The sequence below is a fragment of the Dendrobates tinctorius genome, unplaced genomic scaffold (assembly GCF_039654945.1).
Source record: "Dendrobates tinctorius isolate UK_male_01 unplaced genomic scaffold, ASM3965494v1 ptg000293l, whole genome shotgun sequence".
Taxonomy (NCBI): Eukaryota; Metazoa; Chordata; class Amphibia; order Anura; family Dendrobatidae; genus Dendrobates; species Dendrobates tinctorius.
Window position 1 is genome coordinate 24,123,062 of NW_027361960.1, and position 21,116 is coordinate 24,144,177.

The window sequence follows — 21,116 nt, forward strand, 5'->3', positions numbered from 1 at the left end:
CATCTCTTTGATGGACTCTGTGTGTGACGCTATTCATTCATATACTATGTGGTGATGCTTTTAGAGATAGAATTTACAGATAATTGAGTTAGGCCATAGTTTTTAGAAATCTTGATAGGATATAGTTCCTCACTAGGGTCATCATTATGATCATTTTCAAGTCTAGTGGTTCATGTAAATTTAGTATACTATTTACTGCCTTGCAGATATATGTTCTGGCATGCGTGCTGCCTTTGTTTGTGGAATCATCATTTTTTATACATACATGCAGTGGGTTGCTACCGTCTAGGCCAATATTAGATGGCTCTGCACATATTTACAGTCTTAAATGGATGAGTGCTGCCTCATTGTTTATGTCTCATATCCATATTTATGCAAGGTCTTAATTTAAAATTGGATCTTTGCTGCTGTTCACATTATTTAGCTGTTTGTGGTGGTTTTGTATCCTGGCCCTTTTTGCGATATAATTCCCAACAAACAACATTCTACAATATGTGTAGCCTTCTACTAATAAGTGTTATCCTAAATATGGTGCCAACACTACTGATGTAAGTTTTATTTAGCAGCTAGATATAATCGTGGCATGGCTCTGAGTGGTATAATGATGGTTGCATCCGTTTACTGTTCTGCCGATACTATTTATAGCCTTGCGCAGGCGCAGTATTGCTCTATGATTGTGACCTTTTCCACTGCACACCCAACACTTCCGGGTTACGGACGCTGGCGCCGGCGCACTAGATGATGTCATCTCTACATTCCGAGCTGCCTGCGCCGCAATGGAACACACATGGTGTTCGTCTACCGCCGCTTCCTTGGTAAGCTTGTACTCAGCTGTGTTTTATCAGCAATTACCTAAATGCATTTAAGGACACAGGTGATGGGCTTGTAGTACCCCTGACGAAGCCACCGAGCGTGGCGCAACGCGTCGGGTCTCAGCCCTCCTTGGGTGCACTCCTGTTTCTATATGACGCCTGTGCATTAAGCCATAGGTTCTATTCATGGATGACATAGGTGTTTATTACATCTTTTGTTTGTGTTACTCCAATTGGTGATGCAGATGATTGGTTGCATTGTATGGCCCTGTTTACCATACAGGTTTACTGGGGGCTGTATTTTGGTTTTGTACAGAGGGTTATCAGCTCCCCTGTACTTTATTATGCATGCCTAGCATGAAGTTGTTGGGGCGGTTATAGGAGCATTATTGTGGTCACGGATTTTGTGACGGCTTTTGTCGCTACATCTGATATTCACAACATTGGATATCCGCGTATGATCATACACCTTTTTTCACACATGCTACAATTGCATTTCATTTCAGGTTCCAGGGCATTGTTCTCACGCCTTTATATTCATTACAATTGTTCTATAAGTATATTATTCATTTGGAGTGCACTGTTTTCTATACATTTATATTGTGATTACATGTGGTGTGCTATTTATATACTACACTGATTTAGACCACATATTGTGTTTCATTAGGAGTGTATAGCCAGGGAGGTGTGGCTCTATTATGAGCCTTTGTTTGTGGATGTCACATGAGTGACGATTTTTAATGTTTTTAAAACTCTGTTTGTTATCTGTGTCCAAATAAAGATTTATATGTTTTTGCCAAATCCTGTGTCGGGTGATCCCCTCGTATGACCTATACATTTTCAATTTACAAAGTGAACAACACCCAGGTGTGGAGATATGGTAGTCCCTCCCAACTCATCAGCTGCTCACAATCAATCTGTCATGGCCAACTAAGGGTACCGTTACACCTAGCGATGCACCAGCGATCCCGACCAGCGATATGACGCGGTCAGGATCGCTGGAACATCGCTAAGTGGTCGCTAGTGAGCTGCCACTCGGGCAGATCTCACCAGCGACATCGCTGGGGACGGGGTCGCTACTTACCTGTCACACCAGGCGATCCTGCGTCCTCCCGCCCGGCTCCACGCGTTGCTCGTCGTCACAGCAGGAAGCGCCGCAGGAAGTGGCCGACGAGGAATGATCCAGGAGCTTCTCGCGCGATCAGCGATAACCAGCGGGGGAGCCGGTCGGAGGTAAGTATCACATGCAGCGATATCGCTAGCAATATCGCTGCAACGTCACAAAATCGGTGACTTTACAGCGATATTGCTAGCGATATCACAGTGTGTAACGGGGGCTTAACCCCTTTAAGTCCTATATGTACTAAAACATTACTTCAATATATCTCCCAACCACTAGGTGTCCGACAGCCGTCTTACAGCAGTTTCAAGAGTGCTGCATTCCTCTGTAAAAAGCTTAACAATTTTTGACTTTTCAGAGTCAGTTAAATCTCTTTTTTAAATAATTATTCCTGGTAAAAACAAGCCGCCTTCTAATTCTGCACACCTTGATAAAGGGGGATGATAACCTTAGGCCGCGCACTCATTCATTACACAGATAAACATAATCTGATCTGCTTCATCCAATAAGCATTCAAGTTTATACAGCTTGGAGTTGGAAAATCTGCATAAAAATGATGATATGGCCAAAATACTCACTTGCCTATTAATTGTGCACACAGCGTATTTATGTTTTTGCCTAAGTTGTAGGATTGGGTTTATGTATATGTATTTTATATATTTTAAGTTAACTTAAAACTTTTACTGTCTAATAACACCGCTTCTCAATGCAATATTTTGTTAATTTACTCTTGGGCATATCAGATTCATGCCCGCATGGGCCTTATGGGCAAGACTGGTGTCACAAGCACGCATCCCTCTACATGAGCAGTGCTTGGCACAGTATATTTCATGCACTGTATACAGATACAAGGAGCATAAAGCTTCTCAGGAAGCTTGTGTATCTATATAATAAACTGGGCTGTTGACAATCTACCCACCTAACCATTATATAGATGCATAGGTTGTCTGAAAGGTGTAAAGGAACAGAAGCTCACAAAGTAACCTCCGTCCCAGAGTCCTGCTTTTTCAATGTCGCAACAGGCTATGCTAATGAAAGTCAAGCTTTAATGGGATATTTTATCTTTGATTTGATGTTGACATTGTGTTCAATGCCATTTTTCTGTACCCTATTCTTGATTTACTAAGTTTGTTATAATGCTTGTTGTGTTTAGTAAAATAACAAATATATTGTTGGTAGAAAAATGTATTCCTCTTAGGGATATATTATTTTTTATGCTATATACACAATTCTGGTAAATGTTGTGTAACAGAGGAAAAGCTTTTTGTTACTTTGTTACGAGCTTCATCAGCGACTTGCCTGGATTAATTTGTCTGAATTAATTAGCTTGGGATACCATTGAGCGTTAGTTTGCTATAAAGTCCTTTTCCTAAACTCCGATCTTATTTTAGTTATTACTAGCGCTTCATTGTTTTGACACTTACCAACAGAGACTGAATTTTCAAAAAAAAGCAAATGTGCTGCTAAGTGTATTGGGGGCTCCTGACTAGAGATATGGGAAAAAAAAATAGAATATCTCTTTTGGGATCGGTTTGACAATGGCCTCTCTTAAGGCATCTCATTTCTACAAATAAGTTTGAATGTTACTGCATCAGAAGCCATGGTACCATTCACAGACCCTCATTGTTCAGATTGGCTCTGTGGCTTAGGAAAATGAGTCCTAATGGGAAGTTATCATTAGAAAATAACCTATTGTTTAAATTATTCTTTTTACTTAAATGTACTTTTTGCAAATATGCAAATACCTTCTTCAAAGACATTACATACATTAGGCCGCTCTCTGGTGCATCAGCAGAGTAGGAAATAGTAGTGTCGGGCTGAGTTTTTTTTTTTTTTACTGAGACGTGAAAGGAATCTCAAAATGTTTGCATTCATGTGAAACTTTAAATCTTGTGAAATTCTACTCAAACTTGATTCTCTGTGGATTGATCAACTCATCTCTACTAATCACAAATCTTTTGTGAAAGTAGGCTTGCTCAAATCCTTTGACTCTTCATATAATCTCACAGAGACTCCATAATGTTGAGATCAAGGCTCTGTAGGGGCCATATTATGTTAAATACAAAATAGTGGGCTTCTGAGTTGGCCCCTATCCAGGTAACCCTGATTACAACTATGGTGGTAGACTCTAAAGGTGGATGTAGGAGAACCTCAGCAGATCACCATGCTGTTACTAATAAACATCTCTGTACAAATCTGTACAAAGACCAAAACTGATTTTTCCACCATATAGTGACCATATAGTGGTAGATACCAGTCCTGCAGAACATGTAAGATATTACAGTACAGTTATTTATTACATGACCTACAGCTGACATTCTTCTTTTCCCATCTTTTCCATCTGACCCACACAGACATGACAACTTCTGTAGCCAGGACTCGGCTGCAGAGATTACAACAAAGACACATCTGACGTCTCACATTTCAGGCTCCGCCCCATCTATCCCCTACCTGCACAAATTCTGTATCCTGCTGATAACCCCAATACTGAGTCGCTGCTGCCGTATGTGTCCTATTACTGCACCTACTGTGTTCCTTCTAGATGGTAAAATAAACCTTTAGAATATATTAGTGCACTTTGAAAGTGCCCTAGAAAACAATGCACACATTTTGCCCCTAGAAAGAAATAATGCCCTCTGTGTACCCCTTTGACAGTCACAATAATCAGAGTGCCCCTATAATAATAAGTGCCCTCTTAACATTTAGAAATGTTGCAAGTCTTCCCCCCATACAGATCCCTTCTACACAGTATGATGCTCCCGTATACACAGTATAATGCTCCCACACTGTACACTGACCCTTTATTAGCCCCCAAACTGTTTGATGGCTCCAACACTGTATGATGGCCTCCTAAATAGCCTGCATATAGCATAATGCATCCCATAGTCCCCCAAATAGAATACTGCACTCCTCATAGGCCACTATATAGTATACTGCATTTCCCATAGGTCTCCATATAGTATAATGCACTCTACATAGGCCTTTATATAGTGTAATGCACTCCCCATAGGCCTCTATATTGTTAGGCGTCGGATTCCTGCGGATACGCAGCAGGAGTCCAGAGCCTCACATACTGCTTCGCAGCAAGTTACTCCTGAGGCTAAGTCCCTCTGCCGCTCCTTTGAGCATGCTCATGAGACGATCTCCCATTGGAGGTCGGGAGTCACGTGCTCAGGTCCTTCTCCTGATCTGATTGGTCCATCTCTGAGATCTGGAAGGTCCCGGCAGTGCATGGCTATAAAAGGGCCACATGGCCATTTGACCATGCGCTAGTGTAGGCTATTCTTGCTAGATGTGTGAATGGTGATGGATGTATGATTCTGGTGACTGACTCATTAAGATTCCCCTCCCTCTGATATTACCCATGTGGATAGGGAACTATAGTTAGAGTCCGCACCAGTCAGTGGCAAGCCTTAGGCCACTGTGCACACCAAACCTCTACACTAGCGTCCGGTGGTGTCACGCCTCTCAAGGCATCATCGATTAGCGGCTGTGTCTGCCGCCGCGCTGCATGTAGCAGCACTTACCGGCGTCCACAGCAGCGACGCCGCACGCACGGTAGGTCTAGACGGACACCGTCCCCTGTCTTGGAGCCATGTCCTGTGACCAGATACCGTGCGTGCAATTTCACTGAGTCCGGTGAAGTCTAACTGGCTCAGTGCATATTTGCATGTTTTTGTTACAGCGCCTCTGTGAGTTTAACAGAGTCCGCTCCACGCTCATCGGGTGACGTTGAACCCGAGCGCATTATACCACCATATAGCGCGTCTGCCATTGTTTAGCAGCGGTTTTAACACCTACTGCATGGTGGACCCCGAGCGGCAAATGCACTTTATTATTTATTTATTTAGTGCGTTCCGCCATTCCTAACATTATACTAGCGCCAGGTGTGGCTAATCATGGCAGACTTACAGCAGCTTCAGCAGTACATTCAGCAGCTGGAGGGCAGGTTGGCTGCTGTCGAAAGTGCCGCCTCCGCTGCGAAGTTTACTGAGGCTGCTGCTCAGGCAGTCGCAGAGGCTGTCTTACGTGTGTCCACGTCCACGCCTGCACCGACAGTTACCCGCTTCCCATTGCTCGATAAATTTTCTGGTGATAGCGCCTCCTGTAGGGGTTTTGTGAGCCAGTGCTCTATTCAGCTTGAGTTACTGGCTGCACATTTCCCTACAGAACGGGCTAAGGTGGGGTTCCTCGTTTCCCTTCTGTCGGGCAGGACGTCGGAGTGTGCCAAGCCACTGTGGGAACGTGGTGACCCAGAATTTCGGACCGCTGCCCAGTTCTTAACATCTCTAAAGCAGGTCTTTTTGGGCCCACGGGTCACTCACGATACCTTTTCTCCAGTTACTTGAGCTTACGCAGGGAACTCAGTCGGTCAGTCAGTATGCCATCCGTTTTCGGACACTGGCCTCCGAGCTCGAGTGGCCTGATAGAGCACTCATCCCTGTGTTCTGGAGAGGGTTAGCTGAGCATGTCAAAGATGCCTTATCCACCAGGGAGGTTCCCATCAGCCTGGAAGAGTTGATATAGCGTGTAGACCTCCGTTTTACGGAGCGCTGGCTGGAGCGTACTCAATCCGGACAGAAGTTCAGATCGACTCCTGGCTTCTCCGAACTGCTGGAGCCTCTTGATCTAGAGGTTTTACCTCCTGAACCCATGGACGTGTCCCGTACCGGTCCGAAACCACGTCCGGCACAGGGTCCCACTTGCTGCTGTCAGGAACACCGCACTGCACCTGCTCACTGAGCCAGTACGCGTGTCCTGAGTCCTAAACTGTGCACAAAGATACCTGTGGAATGGGGCAGCAGTGGTGAAGATGCATGCTCCAGGCTCACAGGACCTGAACCATGTGACTGCTGAGGGCGTGGTCTAAACTCCAGAGAGCTAGGAGCTGAGGAAAACTCCTAGAAACGTAACTACAGGACAATGTTACCAAGGGGCATAGACAGAGACAGAAACCAGATCAAGCCAGGGTCAAAGCACAAGATAGCACGACAGTACCAAAGGGTTAGGCAGAATGGATAGTCAGGATGTAGCAATAGATCAGAAAACCAGAACGGGCAACAGACGGTACAATAGGGACAAACTGTAACGGAGTAACGATAGCCAAGCCAGGAGGTCAGGACCAGAAAAGACAATAATACTAAAACGAGAGACGGAGTACAGAGTGAGGGGACCGACCGGGTCATACACGGGAAGCAAACAAGCAATGCAGTGCACACGCACACCAGGAGGGTCAGACACACAATCAGAACAACAGTATAGCTGACAGAGAACCCTGGTAAAGAGTGAGTATAAATACTCCTCCCAAATCCAGAAAGAGGCCACGTACACTTAACCCTGTGAGTGCAGGGCAAGAACACTGTCCAAGTCATGACAGCTGCTACCTGTGTCGACAGTCGGACCACCTGGCTAATAGGTGTCCACAGCGGTCGAAAAAATGTTCACCTCCAGTGGCAGTTGGTGGAGATCTACCTAATATGAAAAAGTCCTCCTCCAAACCAGTATTCCGAGGGACGTTAGATAGCGGGGCTTCCTCCTGGGAGGTAGAGGTCACAGTGGACTCTGGGGCAGAGGGAAACTTTATGTCCTCAGCCTTTGCCCAAAAGCACGCCACTCCACTGGTGCCACTTCCTCACTCCGTGACCATTAGGGTGGTTAACGGATCTACCTTACCGTCTCAGATTACCCACCAGACAGCACCCCTGGGGTTCAAAATCTCCCCGTCTCATCGCGAGACGTTGTCCCTGCTCATCATGCCTAAGGGCATCGACCAGGTGCTTCTCACTCCCCTGGTAACGTTGCCATTCTCCCCATATTGAGTGGTCCTCGGGGAGTATACTGGGCTGGAGCAAGGACTGTGTGGGTAGGTGCATTGGGGGCAGTGTTCAAGTAGCCTCTGAGGAGGTGCCTGTGGATCATTCCGCACCCCTCACTGGGAATCTGAAGTTCATGGCTCCTGTCATCCTTGAACCAGTGCCGCCGAGCAAAACCTTTGTTCTGCCTCATCTGCGGTCCAAGGTTCTCGAGTGGGCACACGCGTCCAGGGTGGGTGGTCACTATGGTTACAAGTATACCACAAAACTCCTGGCTAGCTCTTATTGGAGGCCGCACAGGGCTCAGGACACAAAAAAATATTTTCAGGCATGCACCTCCTGTGCTCGGAGTAGATCCTCTGAACAGAGGTCGGCTGGGTTACGGTGTCCCTTGCCAGTGGCAGACCGGGCAATGGAGGTCCGCGACAGTCTGGGTCGCACCCCGCATGTCACTCAAATCTCTGTAATGAGAATGAAGACGCCCGCCGACACACTTCAGCGCCCCACTCCAACTTCGGCTCCTGGTGACTTAGCCATCCCCGACGCCCTCCACGTGCCTTCTCTCGGACCAATTCACATGTCTCGGTTTTTCAAGTCATCTGCTAGGGCATCAGGCTGGTCTGCAGATGAGCCTGAGGCCTACGCCTCCGTGGGTCATAAGGTGGTACGTGGCAAAAAATTTTGCCAGGAGGGGGGCCCTAGGAGGGGGGTAATGATAGGCGTCGGATTCCTGCAGCTACACAGCAGGAGTTCAGAGCCTCACATACTGCTTCGCAGCAAGTCCCCCTGCCGCTCCTCTGAGCATGCTCATGAGACTATCTCCCATTGGAGGTCGGGAGTCACGTGCTCAGGTCCTTCTCCTGATCTGATTGGTCCATCTCTGAGATCTGGAAGGTCCCAGCAGCGCACGGCTATAAAAGGGCCGCATGGTCGTTCGGCCATGCGCTAGTATAGGCTATTCTTGCTAGATGTGTGAATGGTGATGGATGTATGATTTTGGTGACTGACTCATTAAGATTCCCCTCCCTTTGATACTACGCATGTGGATAGGGAACTATAGTTAGAGTCCGCACCAGTCAGTGGCAAGCCTTAGGCCACTGTGCACACCGAACATCTACACTAGCATCCGGTGGTGTCACGCCTCTCAAGGCATCATCGATTAGCGGCTGTGTCTGCCGCCGTGCTGCATGTAGCAGCACTTACCGGCGTCCACAGCAGCGACGTCGCACGCACGGTAGGTCTATACGGACACCGTCCCCTGTCATGGAACGTGTCCTGTGACCAGATACCGTGCGTGCAATTTCACTGAGTCCAGTGAAGTCTAACTGGCTCAGTGCATACTTGTATGTTTTTGTTACAGCGCCTCTGTGGGATTAACAGAGTCCGCTCCGCGCTCATCGGGTGACGTTGAAGATGAGCACATTATGCCGCCATTTAATGCGTCTGCCATTGTTTAGCAGCGGTTTTAACACCTACTGCACGGTGGACCATGAGCGGTGAACACACTTTATTATTTATTTATTTAGTGCGTTCCGCCATTCCTAAGATATATAGTATAATGCACTCGACATTGGCCTCCATGCAGTATAATGCACTCCCCCAAAGTCCTCCATACAGTATATAGTATAATGCACTCTCCATACGCCTTCATACAGTATAATGCATTCCCTATAAAAAAAATTACAATACTCCCCTCTCCTCCTCATTCCCCCACTTCTCCAAGCTGACGCTCATCTCAGCACAGCGGGCACCATGCACTGATATCATCGCGCCCGCTGTCAGTATCTGTATCATTGACGTCAGACACAGAGGGGAATGATGGAAGAGGGAGCGTGTCGCTCCTTGTCTCATCATTGCTTTCATCTGTATCGACATCCTGCTGATACAGTGGAACTTGTGATGATGAGCGGGTAGCCTGGTGCTAGCACCGGACCCCCCTTCAAGGGCCCCATAGCGGATGGGTGGCAGTGCAGGGAAATTGAGTCTCCCTGCTCTGCCACAAAGTGTAACTGAATGGGAGCACTGCACACGCTAATACTATTAAAGTAGCATAGCTCAGGGTGGGCCCCTCAGAGTGTGGGGCCTGAGGACACTGGCCTTCTGCCCTCCATACAGGTGTCTATATGTATCCATAGGGCTCAGGTGACTTGTGGGTTCAAATCTTGACTACCCCAAACTTATTCATGGATTCAGTGATTGTACATTGAGCATATCTGTACTCTTTCAGCCGATGCCATGGTACCGTTAACATCAGCTTAAGGCTACGAAACCGCAGTCATGGGGGGCGGAGTTACAGGAGCTCAAAAGGGGAATTCCCAGGAAGGGGAATATAAGAAGGGGTAGAGAGTTCCAGAAGGAAGCCAGTCCAGGAGCAGGAGCTTGGGAGAAGAAAAGGAAAGGAGAGACGGACAGAAGAGGAAGCTCCAGACAGGACTGAGGAGAAAGACGGTCAGGGGGGTAGCCCTGGCAGGAGAGCCGCAGGACAGAGAGAGAGAGCCCAGGGGTACTGGACAGATGGACTCGACCAGGTGTGGCGCTGTAGTGCTGGGCCTAAGGCAGCCACGGTGAAGGGGACGCGAGGGACGTCACTGGAAAGGACAGAGACGAAGGTGAACGGTACCGGGTCTGTGTGTTGAGGCTGTCATGCTGCTGCTGTATTGCTGGGGTCGTTGAGAGGACGGCCAATAAAGAAGGACCTGCTGAACACTCATCAGTCTCTGCCTTAAGTCTGTCTGCGACGGAAAACGGACCAACCCCCAGTCAGCACACGTTCCTACAACGTCACAACTGTTTTTCAAGCCATTATTCACAGGTCACGGGAAGGGTTGATGAGATTAACTTGCATTGTTTGATTATTTATTTAAAAACCACAGTAGTTTCACCCAACCACTAACTGTGAGAGGAGAAAAAGTTTTGGTGTTATTATTCATATTCTCTGAAAAAAGACCAAGAAAGCAAACATTCTGCTGGGGTATGTAAACTTTTGAGCACAACTGTATGCTGCAGGTTCCTTGCAAGTTTGGGGCTGCAGTTTAGCAAATGAAGTTGGAAATTTGGTTAAGTTTAATGGTATCCTCAATGCTGAGAAACAAGCAGATAACCTAACTTCACCATTATGCAATACCATGAGGGAGACGTCTGTTTGGCTTCGAATGTATTCTATTACAAGCATAAAGAGGAATAAAGAGCCCTGCAAGTGATGATATGGCCAACATAGTGCCATGATTTCATCATCGAGTCTGTCTTTTATTATAGGAAAAGGCAAGATTTGTGCAAGCCAACATTCACAAGAAAACATTTGGCCAATGTTCTCCCCGTGTTTGCGTGGGTTTCCTCCGGGGACTCCGGTTTCATCCCACATTCCAAACATATACTGATAGGGAATTTAGATTGTGACCCCCATCGGGGACAGTGATGATAATTTGTGCAAACTGTAAAGCGTTGCGGAATATGTTAGCGCTATATAAAAATAAAGATTATTATTACTATTAATGTCCTTCAAAAACTGTGTGAAAGTGTATAGAAGAATCGATGACTTGTTGTTTTGAAGACAGAGTGGTCACACCAAATATTGATTTGATTTATATTTCTCCTTGTCTTTCTTTCTTTCTTAATTTACTTTCCATCTTGCTAACTGATAAAAAAAATTAACGCTTCTATTGTTGAAAGCATTCTTATTTAGCAGAATTTTTTTCACACCTGCCAGAAACTTTTACACAGTATTTTACATGTGACACAAAAACCTGATTTAAAAAAAGAGAATTTTCTAATGATAGCTTCTTTCTAAAGAGCCAAGTTAATTCTGTTTATTATGTAAAAAAATAGAAATAGTATTTACCTTCCAAGATTCTCAACATCTTCAACTGTTTCTGGTAAAGAGATACCCATTGTCTCAGGCAATAACAATACTAGTCCACCACAAATAAGGCCAAGTATACCTACAGGAAACAAAAATATGCATTGCATTATATCAAATAAACATTGCATAGTTGATTTTACAATGTCTGCTCTTTCAATATGCTAGCTGAGTCACCTATATGGCATGTAAAAGAAGGCGCTTTAGTCAGATGAGACCAAAGTATAAGTTTTTTTAGCTAAATACAAAATGCTGTGTGGCAGAAAAAATAATTAACACTGCACATCATCACCCTGTAAACAATATCTCCATTGTCAAATATAATGGTGGCAGCATCATATTGTAGGGATGATTTTCTTCAACAAGGACAGGGACGTTGGTGAGAGTAGATGGGCGATAAATAAAGGACAATACTGGAGAAAAACCTGACTAGGGCATCGGTTCACCTTCCAACAGGACAACAATCCAAAACATACCGCCAGAGCTACACTGGAATGGTTTAGACTAAAGCATACTCATGTGCTTGAATGGCCCAATCTAAGTCCAGACCTATATCCCATTGAGAATCTGTGGCAAGTCTTGAAAATTGCTGTTCATTCATAGTGATGAGCGGACCCGTATATGTTCAGGTTCGGCAGTTAAAAGTTAGGTCCAAACTTGACCCCCTAACCTGAACCCAATGCAAGTTAATGGGAACCTGAAGTTTGGTGCAGTATAATGGGTCTAAAATGGTCATAGTAAGGGCTGGGGGGCTGCAAAAGAAGGCAAACATGGGGTAAGAGCAGGACAATTGCCCTGCAAACAAATGTGGACAGAAAATTGCTTAAATTCTTTAAATTTCACTAAAAATTCAGTTAATTAGTTTACCCAACAGACTTGATAGAATCCATAGAATGATGTGAGGCTAGAGAACACACACTACAAAACAATGTAAGGCAATGTAGACTAGTCTTATCAATGTCATGTGTAAATATCCATACATTTATTGAAACCCACCCAGAGATAAATTACATTAGTGAGAAAAGCAGACAGCAGGGGTCTGGTGTTATTATTCTGAGAAGGGGCCAATATCCATAAAGGTTCCCAGCCTATTAACCCCTTCGCACCCGAGCCTGTTTTTGCCTTCGTGACCGGGCCAATTTTTTCAATTCTGACCAGTGTCAATTTATGAGGTCATAACTCTAGAACGCTTCAACGGATCCTACTGATTCTGACATTGTTTTCTCATGACATATTGTACTTCATGATGGTGGTAAAATTTTTTAGATATGATCTGCGCTTATTTGTTAAAAAAATCAAAATTTGGCAAAAATTTAGAAATTTTTGCAATTTTCAAACTTTTAATTTTTATGCCCTTAAATCAGAGAGTGATATCGCACAAAATAGTTAATAAATAACATTTCCCACATGTCTACTTTACATCTGCACAATTTTGGAAACATTATTTTTTTTTAAGTTATAAGGGTTAAAAGTTGACCAGCGATTTCTCATTTTTACAACAAAATTTGCAACACCATTTTTTTTAGGGACCACCTCACATTTGAAGTGAGTTTGGGGGGTCAATATGACAGAAAATACCCAAAAGTGACACCATTCTTAAAACTGCACCTCTCAATGTACTCAAAACCACATTCAAGAAGTTTATTAACCCTTCAGGTGCTTCACATGAATGAATGGAATATGGAAGGAAAAAATAAACATTTAACTTTTTTTCACAAACATTTTACTTCAAAACCATTTTTTTTTATTTTTACAAGTGTAAAAAGAGAAAATGAACCACAAAATTTTTTGTGCAATTTCTCCCGAATACGCCAATACCCCGTATGTGGGGCTAAACCACTGTTTGAGCACACGGCAGAGCTCAGAACGGAAGGAGTGCTGTTTGACTTTTTCAATGCAGAATTGGCTGGAATTGAGATCGGATGCCATGTCGCATTTGGAGAGCCCCTGATATACCTAAACAGTGGAAACCCCCCACAAGTGACCCCATTTTGGAAACTAGACCCCTTAAAGAACTTATCTAGATGTGTCGCGAACACTTTGAACCCCCAAGTGCTTCACAGAAGTTTATAACGTAGAGCCATGAAAATAAAAAATCATTTTTTTTCCATAAAATGATCTTTTAGCCCCCAATTTCTTATTTTCACAAGGGTAACAGGAGAAATTGGACCCTAAAAGTTGTTGTCCAATTTGTTCTGAGTACACTGGTACCCCATATGTGGAAGAAAACTACTGTTTGGGCACACGGTGGGGCTCGGAAGGGAAGTAGTGATGTTCTGGAATGCAGACTTTGATGGAATGGTCTGCGGGTGTCATGTCGCGTTTGCAGAGCCCCTGATGTATCTAAACAGTGGAAACCCCCCACAAGTGACCCCATTTTGGAAATTAGACCCCCCAAGGGACTTATCTAGATGTGTGGTGAGTAGAGTTGAGCAAAACGGGTCAAAAAATTTCAAAAGTCGCCGACTTTTGGCAAAGTCGGGTTTCATGAAACGAAACCCGACCCTAGGATGACGTCGGCCACGAGGTCGGCGGCTTACGCGCCAAAGTCGCCTTTCAAAAGTTTGTTTTGCGCTCTTTTTCAGCCAATCAGGATCCACGGACACTGTGGGCAACGTGATGACATAGGCAGGGGTCACCACCATCTTTCAGAAGGGCATGCAAGTGATTGGCTTGCTTTGGTGGGCGTCACAGAGGTTATAAAAGGGCGTGCACGCCGACCGCCATCTTACTTCTGCCGATCTTAGCATAGGGAGAGGTTGCTGCTGCTGATTCTGTAGGGAGAGCGTTAGGCAGGGAAGAAGAAAAAAAAACTGCTTCTGCTGCTAGCGATTTTGCCTGTACAACACACCAGTCAATGTGTGTGCAGTGCAAGGGGAGGCTATATTGTGGTGGATCAGCGGTGTTGGTTGTTAGGCTGCCTTCTAAGGCTTCCTGACAGCTGCATTGCTGTTTACCCACTGCTCTGCAAACTGCTTTTTTAAAAGCAATCCCAATTTTTTTTTTGTCCTGCTGAGGTACTGAGCGTGCATTTTTTCACACCATACAGCGGTGTACGCTCCGCACACAGTACCGTGTAACGACTGTTATCACAGCCACATTGAAGCTATCTGTGTGTCACTCTGTGAGAATAAGTCGAGGACATGTTCCGTTCTTACAGACCTGCACCTACTAGTTTTGTCTAGCTTTCAAACAGTTAAATATATTTGCTGTTTGATCACATTCAAAACTATAGAGAGACAGCGTGTGTCAGTCCATATTCTTAAAAAACACGGAGCTTGACAATTTTACGTACACCGGACAGCCGTGTACGTGCACGCTCCTCTCAGTACCGTGTAACGACTGTTATCATGGCCACAGTGAAGCTATCTGTGTGTCACTCTGTGAGAATAAATCGAGGACATGTTCCGTTCTTACAGACCTGCACCTACTAGTTTTGTCTAGCTTTCAAACAGTTAAATATATTTGCTGTTTGATCACATTCAAAACTATAGAGAGACAGCGTGTGTCAGTCCGTATACTTAAAAAACACGGAGCTTGACAATTTTATGTACACCGGACAGCCGTGTACGTGCACGCTCCTCTCAGTACCGTGTAACGGCTGTTATCACGGCCACAGTGAAGCTATCTGTGTGTCACTCTGTGAGAATAAGTCGAGGACATGTTCCGTTCTTACAGACCTGCACCTACTAGTTTTGTCTAGCTTTCAAACAGTTAAATATATTTGCTGTTTGATCACATTCAAAACTATAGAGAGACAGCGTGTGTCAGTCCGTATACTTAAAAAACACGGAGCTTGACAATTTTACGTACACTGGACAGCCGTGTACGTGCACGCTCCTCTCAGTACCGTGTAACTGCTGTTATCACGGCCACAGTGAAGCTATCTGTGTGTCACTGTGGAAGGATAAGTGGAGGACTTGTTCTGTTCTTACAGACCTACACTCTAGGGAGATTCCTATTCTGCCCAATTCTACATACACCTTGTAGTTTGTGATACACTAGCCAATTTCTGCCTGTGACATAGCGCTCTGATATTCAGTGGGCCTCACACAATCCAAAAGTGTCCAGTGTCCACTAGTGTGTGCAGAAATTCAAAATCTCCCTTATCCTGTAGTCACTTTTTTCACACCTGTGCCATCGAGCCTGTGACATAGCGCTGTGATATTCAGTGGGCCTCACACAATCCATAAGTGTCCAGTGTCCACAAGTGTGTGCAGAAATTCAAAATCTCTGTGATCCTGTAGTCACTTTTTTCACACCTGCGACATCGAGCCTGTGACATAGCGCTGTGATATTCAGTGGGCCTCACACAATCCAAAAGTGTCCAGTGTCCACTAGTGTGTGCAGAAATTCAAAATCTCCCTTATCCTGTAGTCACTTTTTTCACACCTGTGCCATCGAGCCTGTGACATAGCGCTCTGATATTCAGTGGGCCTCACACAATCCATAAGTGTCCAGTGTCCACAAGTGTGTGCAGAAATTCAAAATCTCCCCTGTCCTATAGACACCTTGTACCTTGTTTTACATTACTATATAGTTTGTTGGATTTTGTCTACATTTCTACAAAAAATGAGGAAGGCTGGTGGAAGAGGCCGTGGAATTGGGCGGGGGTTGGCAGCTGGTAATGATGGTGTTGGTGGTGGATCTGATGGTAGTGGCAAGAGCAAAATAGGACCGAATGCAGGAGGTGTTGAGCCTGCGTCATCGTCTGGCTCCATAAGGCTTCGAAGGCTTAGTTTTCTAGGAGTTGGCAAACCGCTTTTAAAGCCAGAGCATCAGGAAAAAGTTTTGTCTTACATTGCTGACTCAGCCTCCAGCTCTATCGCCTCCTCTTCTAAAGTTGTAAAAAGTAAAAGCACTGAGTCGTCATTGGAGGCTCATGTTCATGAACCACACCTTTTCTTGTGTCCTTCACCCCAACCAAGATTGAAGGATGACGCAGGCCATACTACTGATTACTCCATGGAGCTGTTTTCACATACCATGCCTGGATTATCAAGTGAAATGGTGAATTACCCAGGTCAAGATGAATCTGACATGGAGTGCACTGATGCACAGCCGCTGATAGATGATTCTGCTGGTACATTCACTCAGAGCACTACATTGTCCTCGCAGTGTACAGAGCCAGATTCTGACCCTGATGAGACTCAGGTGCACCTTCCCGCACACTATACCACCATACACGGTGACACAGAGGAAGGTGCACATGACATTGAAGAGGAGGTGATGGATGACCCAGTTGTTGACCCAGATTGGCATCCATTGGGGGAAGAGGGTGCTGCTTACAATAGCTCAGATGAGGAGCATCCACAGCAGACATCGACATCGCAACAGCTGTTATCTGGCAGGCCCGGAGCACTCCAAAGACAGGTTCCAAAAATCAAAAGAGTTGCTGGACAGCTTGTCCAGAGGGTCAAAAGATCACAGCGTGCTAGGCCGCAAAATGTCTGCCAAAGTAGGAAGAGTGCAGTGTGGCACTTTTTTGAACAAAATCCTCATGATCAGGCCAAGGTTATCTGTAAGAAGTGCGCAAAGAGCTTTAGCCGAGGGAAAAATCTGAAAAATTTGAATACCAGTTGCATGCTTAGACATTTAACCACCATGCACTTGCAAGCGTGGACACAGCACCAAACCTCAAGTGCCACATGTGCAACTGATCACAAAGAAGGTAGTCAGCAACGCTACATTGTTTCCCCCACTGTAAGCCCACTGGTTAGCACAGCAGCAAATGTTGAGGTGTCGTTGCAAGGCCACAGCAGTCAGGGAATCCCACTGTTATATCAACGAAATACTGAATCTAGGCCATCAGAAAGAACACCAACTCCATCACCATCATCAACCCTCTTTCAGTCCGCCCTGTCCACCACTACTTCCACCATATGCAGCTCTCAAGTCCAGCTCACCCTCCCAGACACTATGAGTAGGTCAAGAAAGTACTCAGTCTCTCATCCGCGTACACTGGGTTTGAACGCCCACATTGCCAAACTAATCTCGTTTGAGATGATGCCCTATCGGTTGGTGGAAAGCGCAGCTTTCCGCGAACTCATGGCCTATGCAGTACCACGCTATGACCTACCCAGTCGCCACTTCTTCTCTCGCAAAGCCATCCCAGCCCTCCACCATCATGTAAAAGACCGCATTGTCCATGCACTCAAGCAGTCAGTGAGTGGAAAGGTGCACCTCACAACTGATGCATGGTCCAGTCGGCATGGCCAGGGCCGTTACGTGTCCATCACTGCGCACTGGGTTAATGTGGTGGATGCAGGGTCCACAGGGGACAGCAGTGGTGGGACAGTGCTGCCTAGCCCACGGTATAGGAAACAGTTGGCTGTAGGCGTTCGACCCTCCTGCTCCTCCTCCAGAAGTGAAAGCTCGTCCACAGAGCGCAGTCGTACGAGCACTCCATCTGCAGCTGCCACTGTTGCACACGAGGTGTCCCCCTATCGAGCAGCTAGTGGAAAGCGTCAGCAGGCTGTGTTGCAGATGATGTGTTTGGGCGACAGACACACCGCCGAGGTGCTGGCCGAGTACATGAAGTGACAAACTGAGTCATGGCTGGGCAGTGTACATCTTGAGGCAGGCAAGGTAGTTAGTGATAACGGCCGTAATTTTGTGGCAGCCATAGCCCTTTCAAAACTCAGCCACATACCTTGCTTGGCTCACACCTTGAACCTGGTGGTGCAGTGCTTCCTCAAAAATTATCCGGAGTTAACAGCCCTGCTCCAGAAGATGCGAAGACTGTGCGCGCACATCCGCCGGTCGCCTGTATGCTCCGTTCGTATGCAGAAGCTGCAGCGATTGCTCCCAACCACTGCCTCATTATTGATATTGCAACAAGGTGGAACTCCACCCTGCACATGGTGGAACGGCTGTGCGAGCAGAGGCAGGCCATAATGCATTTGTGGGAGGATACACGGCCAGGCACTTTGAGAGCAGACATGGAGTTGACAGGTGTGCAGTGGTCGAAGGTGAAAGACCTCTGTAAAGTCCTTCAGTGTTTTGAGGAATGCACATGGCTGGTAAGCGCAGACGACGCCATCCTAAGCATGAGCATCCCACTTATGCGTCTGCTAATGCAAACTTTGACGCACCTTAAGGAGCAGGCGTCTGCAGCCAATGTTGACGAGGAGGGAATCCTTGATGACATTCATCCATTGTCTGCTCAGGGACCTCTCCTGGATGAGGTGGAGGAAGAAGAGGAGGAGGAGGATGATGATGGGGATGATTACTTAGGGGAGGAGGATGCATCTAGTGGGGCAAGTGAAAATGTTGGCGTGGCAAGGTCTGGTACAGGGTTTGTGCGTGACTGGAGGGATGTGGATTTGCCAGAAAGTGCTCCTCCAACCAGCACTCGCAGTGCATCATTGACACCAGGAACATTGGCCCACATGTCAGATTATGCCTTGCAGATCCTAAAAAGGGACCCCCGCACTGCCAAAATGATGAACGATGACGACTACTGGTTGGCCAGCATCCTGGATCCACGCTATAAAGGCAAATTACAAAACATCATGCCACAGGAGAACCTTGACCTAATATTGGCTAATAAACAAGCAACTCTGGTAAATCGGTTGCTTGAGGCATTCCCAGCACACAGCAGCGGTGATGGTTCTCACACGAGCCGTACGGGCCGGGGGCAGCTTGGCAGAGGTGTTCATGGTGCACACAGCAGAAGTGGCGTTGGAGACAGGGGTTTCATGACAATGTTGTGGACTGATTTTTCAAGTACCGCTCACACAACTGGTAATACTGCATCGATGGAAAGTGACAGGAGACAGCAGTTGTCAACTATGGTTACAAACTACTTTTCCTCCCATATCGATGTTCTCCCACACAGGTCATTCCCCTTTGACTATTGGCCGCTAAACTGGACACCTGGCCTGAATTGGCACAATATGCCTTACAGGAGCTCGCTTGCCCAGCTGCAAGTGTGCTATCGGAAAGAGTCTTCAGTGCAGCTGGATCAATCCTGACAGAAAAAAGGACCCGTCTGTCAACCCAAAATGTGGATGATCTAACCTTCATTAAAATGAACCATGCATGGGTTTCCAAGGATTTTGTCCCACCTTCCCCTGATGACACATAGGGTGACAGAAAAATGACTTGCTTTGGTCCACCTCTTCCTGGGACTTGACCTATTTCGCCTTTTGCCTCAGCTGAATGTCCAACATCAACATATGCCACTTTCTAAAACTCTCTAACTGTGCTGCCTCCCCCCCCATGGCCGGGGTCACCACCTAGCGCACGACACCGTGCGAGTGCCGTTGCCCTGGACAGGTGGGTAGGCCGACTCTTGGGCGCGGGCACTGGCACAGGGTCCCTCATAGTGCAATCAAGTGTCTCTGACGGTGGTGGTGCACACCCGCCGTCAGACACACCACCGTACTATGAGGGGCCCAGTGCCAGTACCGACGCCCACGAGTGGGCCCCCCTTGCTTGGGCAGGGCCCCAGCATTTGCAATCTTTACCTCTCCCTGCTCCTCCGCTGTGTAGTCTCGGCCGTCAAATCCATACTGTGCCTGACACCGTCTGAGCCTGCCTCCTGATGTATAGACATATATTTTGAATGTGTACGCTATCCATACATGTTATCCGGGGATACGGTACCCTTTCTCACCTTTGTGCAATCACGTGCAATCCATACTGGGCCTAACACCGTCTGAGCCTGCCTCCTGATGTATAGACATATATTTTGAATGTGTACGCTATCCATACATGTTATCTGGGGATACGGTACCCTTTCTCACCTTTGTGCAATCACGTGTAATCCATACTGGGCGTGAGAACGGCTGGCGAGCTGTTAAGCAAGCTACAGCACCTGTGGTTTGCACACGTAAGTTTTTCATTTTTTCAGGAATGACGGTTAGGCCTAATTCCGGAACTGCGGTTGACCTGCACTTACTGGGAAATCATCGTTCGCGGGTAATAATTGTAATCAGTGATCCCCATCACTAACGTTGTTCAGCGGGTTATCTGCACCTGTAAGCGACAAACGCTGGCCTTTTCAGTGTAGCGCACATGCAGCCACGGACATGTAAGGGCATAACACACCAGTTATTGGCCAATCTCATGTGCCAGAGCCTCACGTGTCCCTCTAGTAAGCCGGACTCGGACCGCGGGGCATGACGGAGTCTCGATCGTTAACGGAATTAAGCTTGCAATGTGTGCATCTTTTCTGTAGCTGGCATGGTTGAGGTTTCCCAGGTGGAGTCGAATTTAACCGTAGGCTCCACTCCTGGTGGTGCCCTTCTGGACATTCCTTTAAGGTTCAGCTTTGCAACCATACTGCCCACGTAAAACAAACACTTTGCCTTTATGAACGCTGTTTGGAGGGTCATGACTCATGGGAATAACGCCGCCCAATCAGTTAACCTGCTAGAGAGATCCTTCGTTGCTCCCAAGCATGACATCACACTCCCTAGGAGGAAGGTAATGCCACTGTGGCGACCGTACTCCTGGGGGCGACACAAATGCACTGATGCCCAGCCACTGCTCGATGAATCTGCTGGTAC

At 46.4% G+C, this 21,116-nt stretch overlaps 1 protein-coding gene across 1 annotated transcript in view; it reads right to left on the reverse strand.

The window, feature by feature from the left end:
• Positions 1 to 21,116, reverse strand: part of SLC22A3 (solute carrier family 22 member 3) — a 469,228-nt gene that overhangs the window by 20,468 nt on the left and 427,644 nt on the right. The window contains exon 10 of the mRNA XM_073560189.1: positions 11,584 to 11,683. Within this exon, the coding sequence (XP_073416290.1) occupies positions 11,584 to 11,683 (100 nt within the window). The remainder of the gene's footprint in view (positions 1 to 11,583; positions 11,684 to 21,116) is intronic.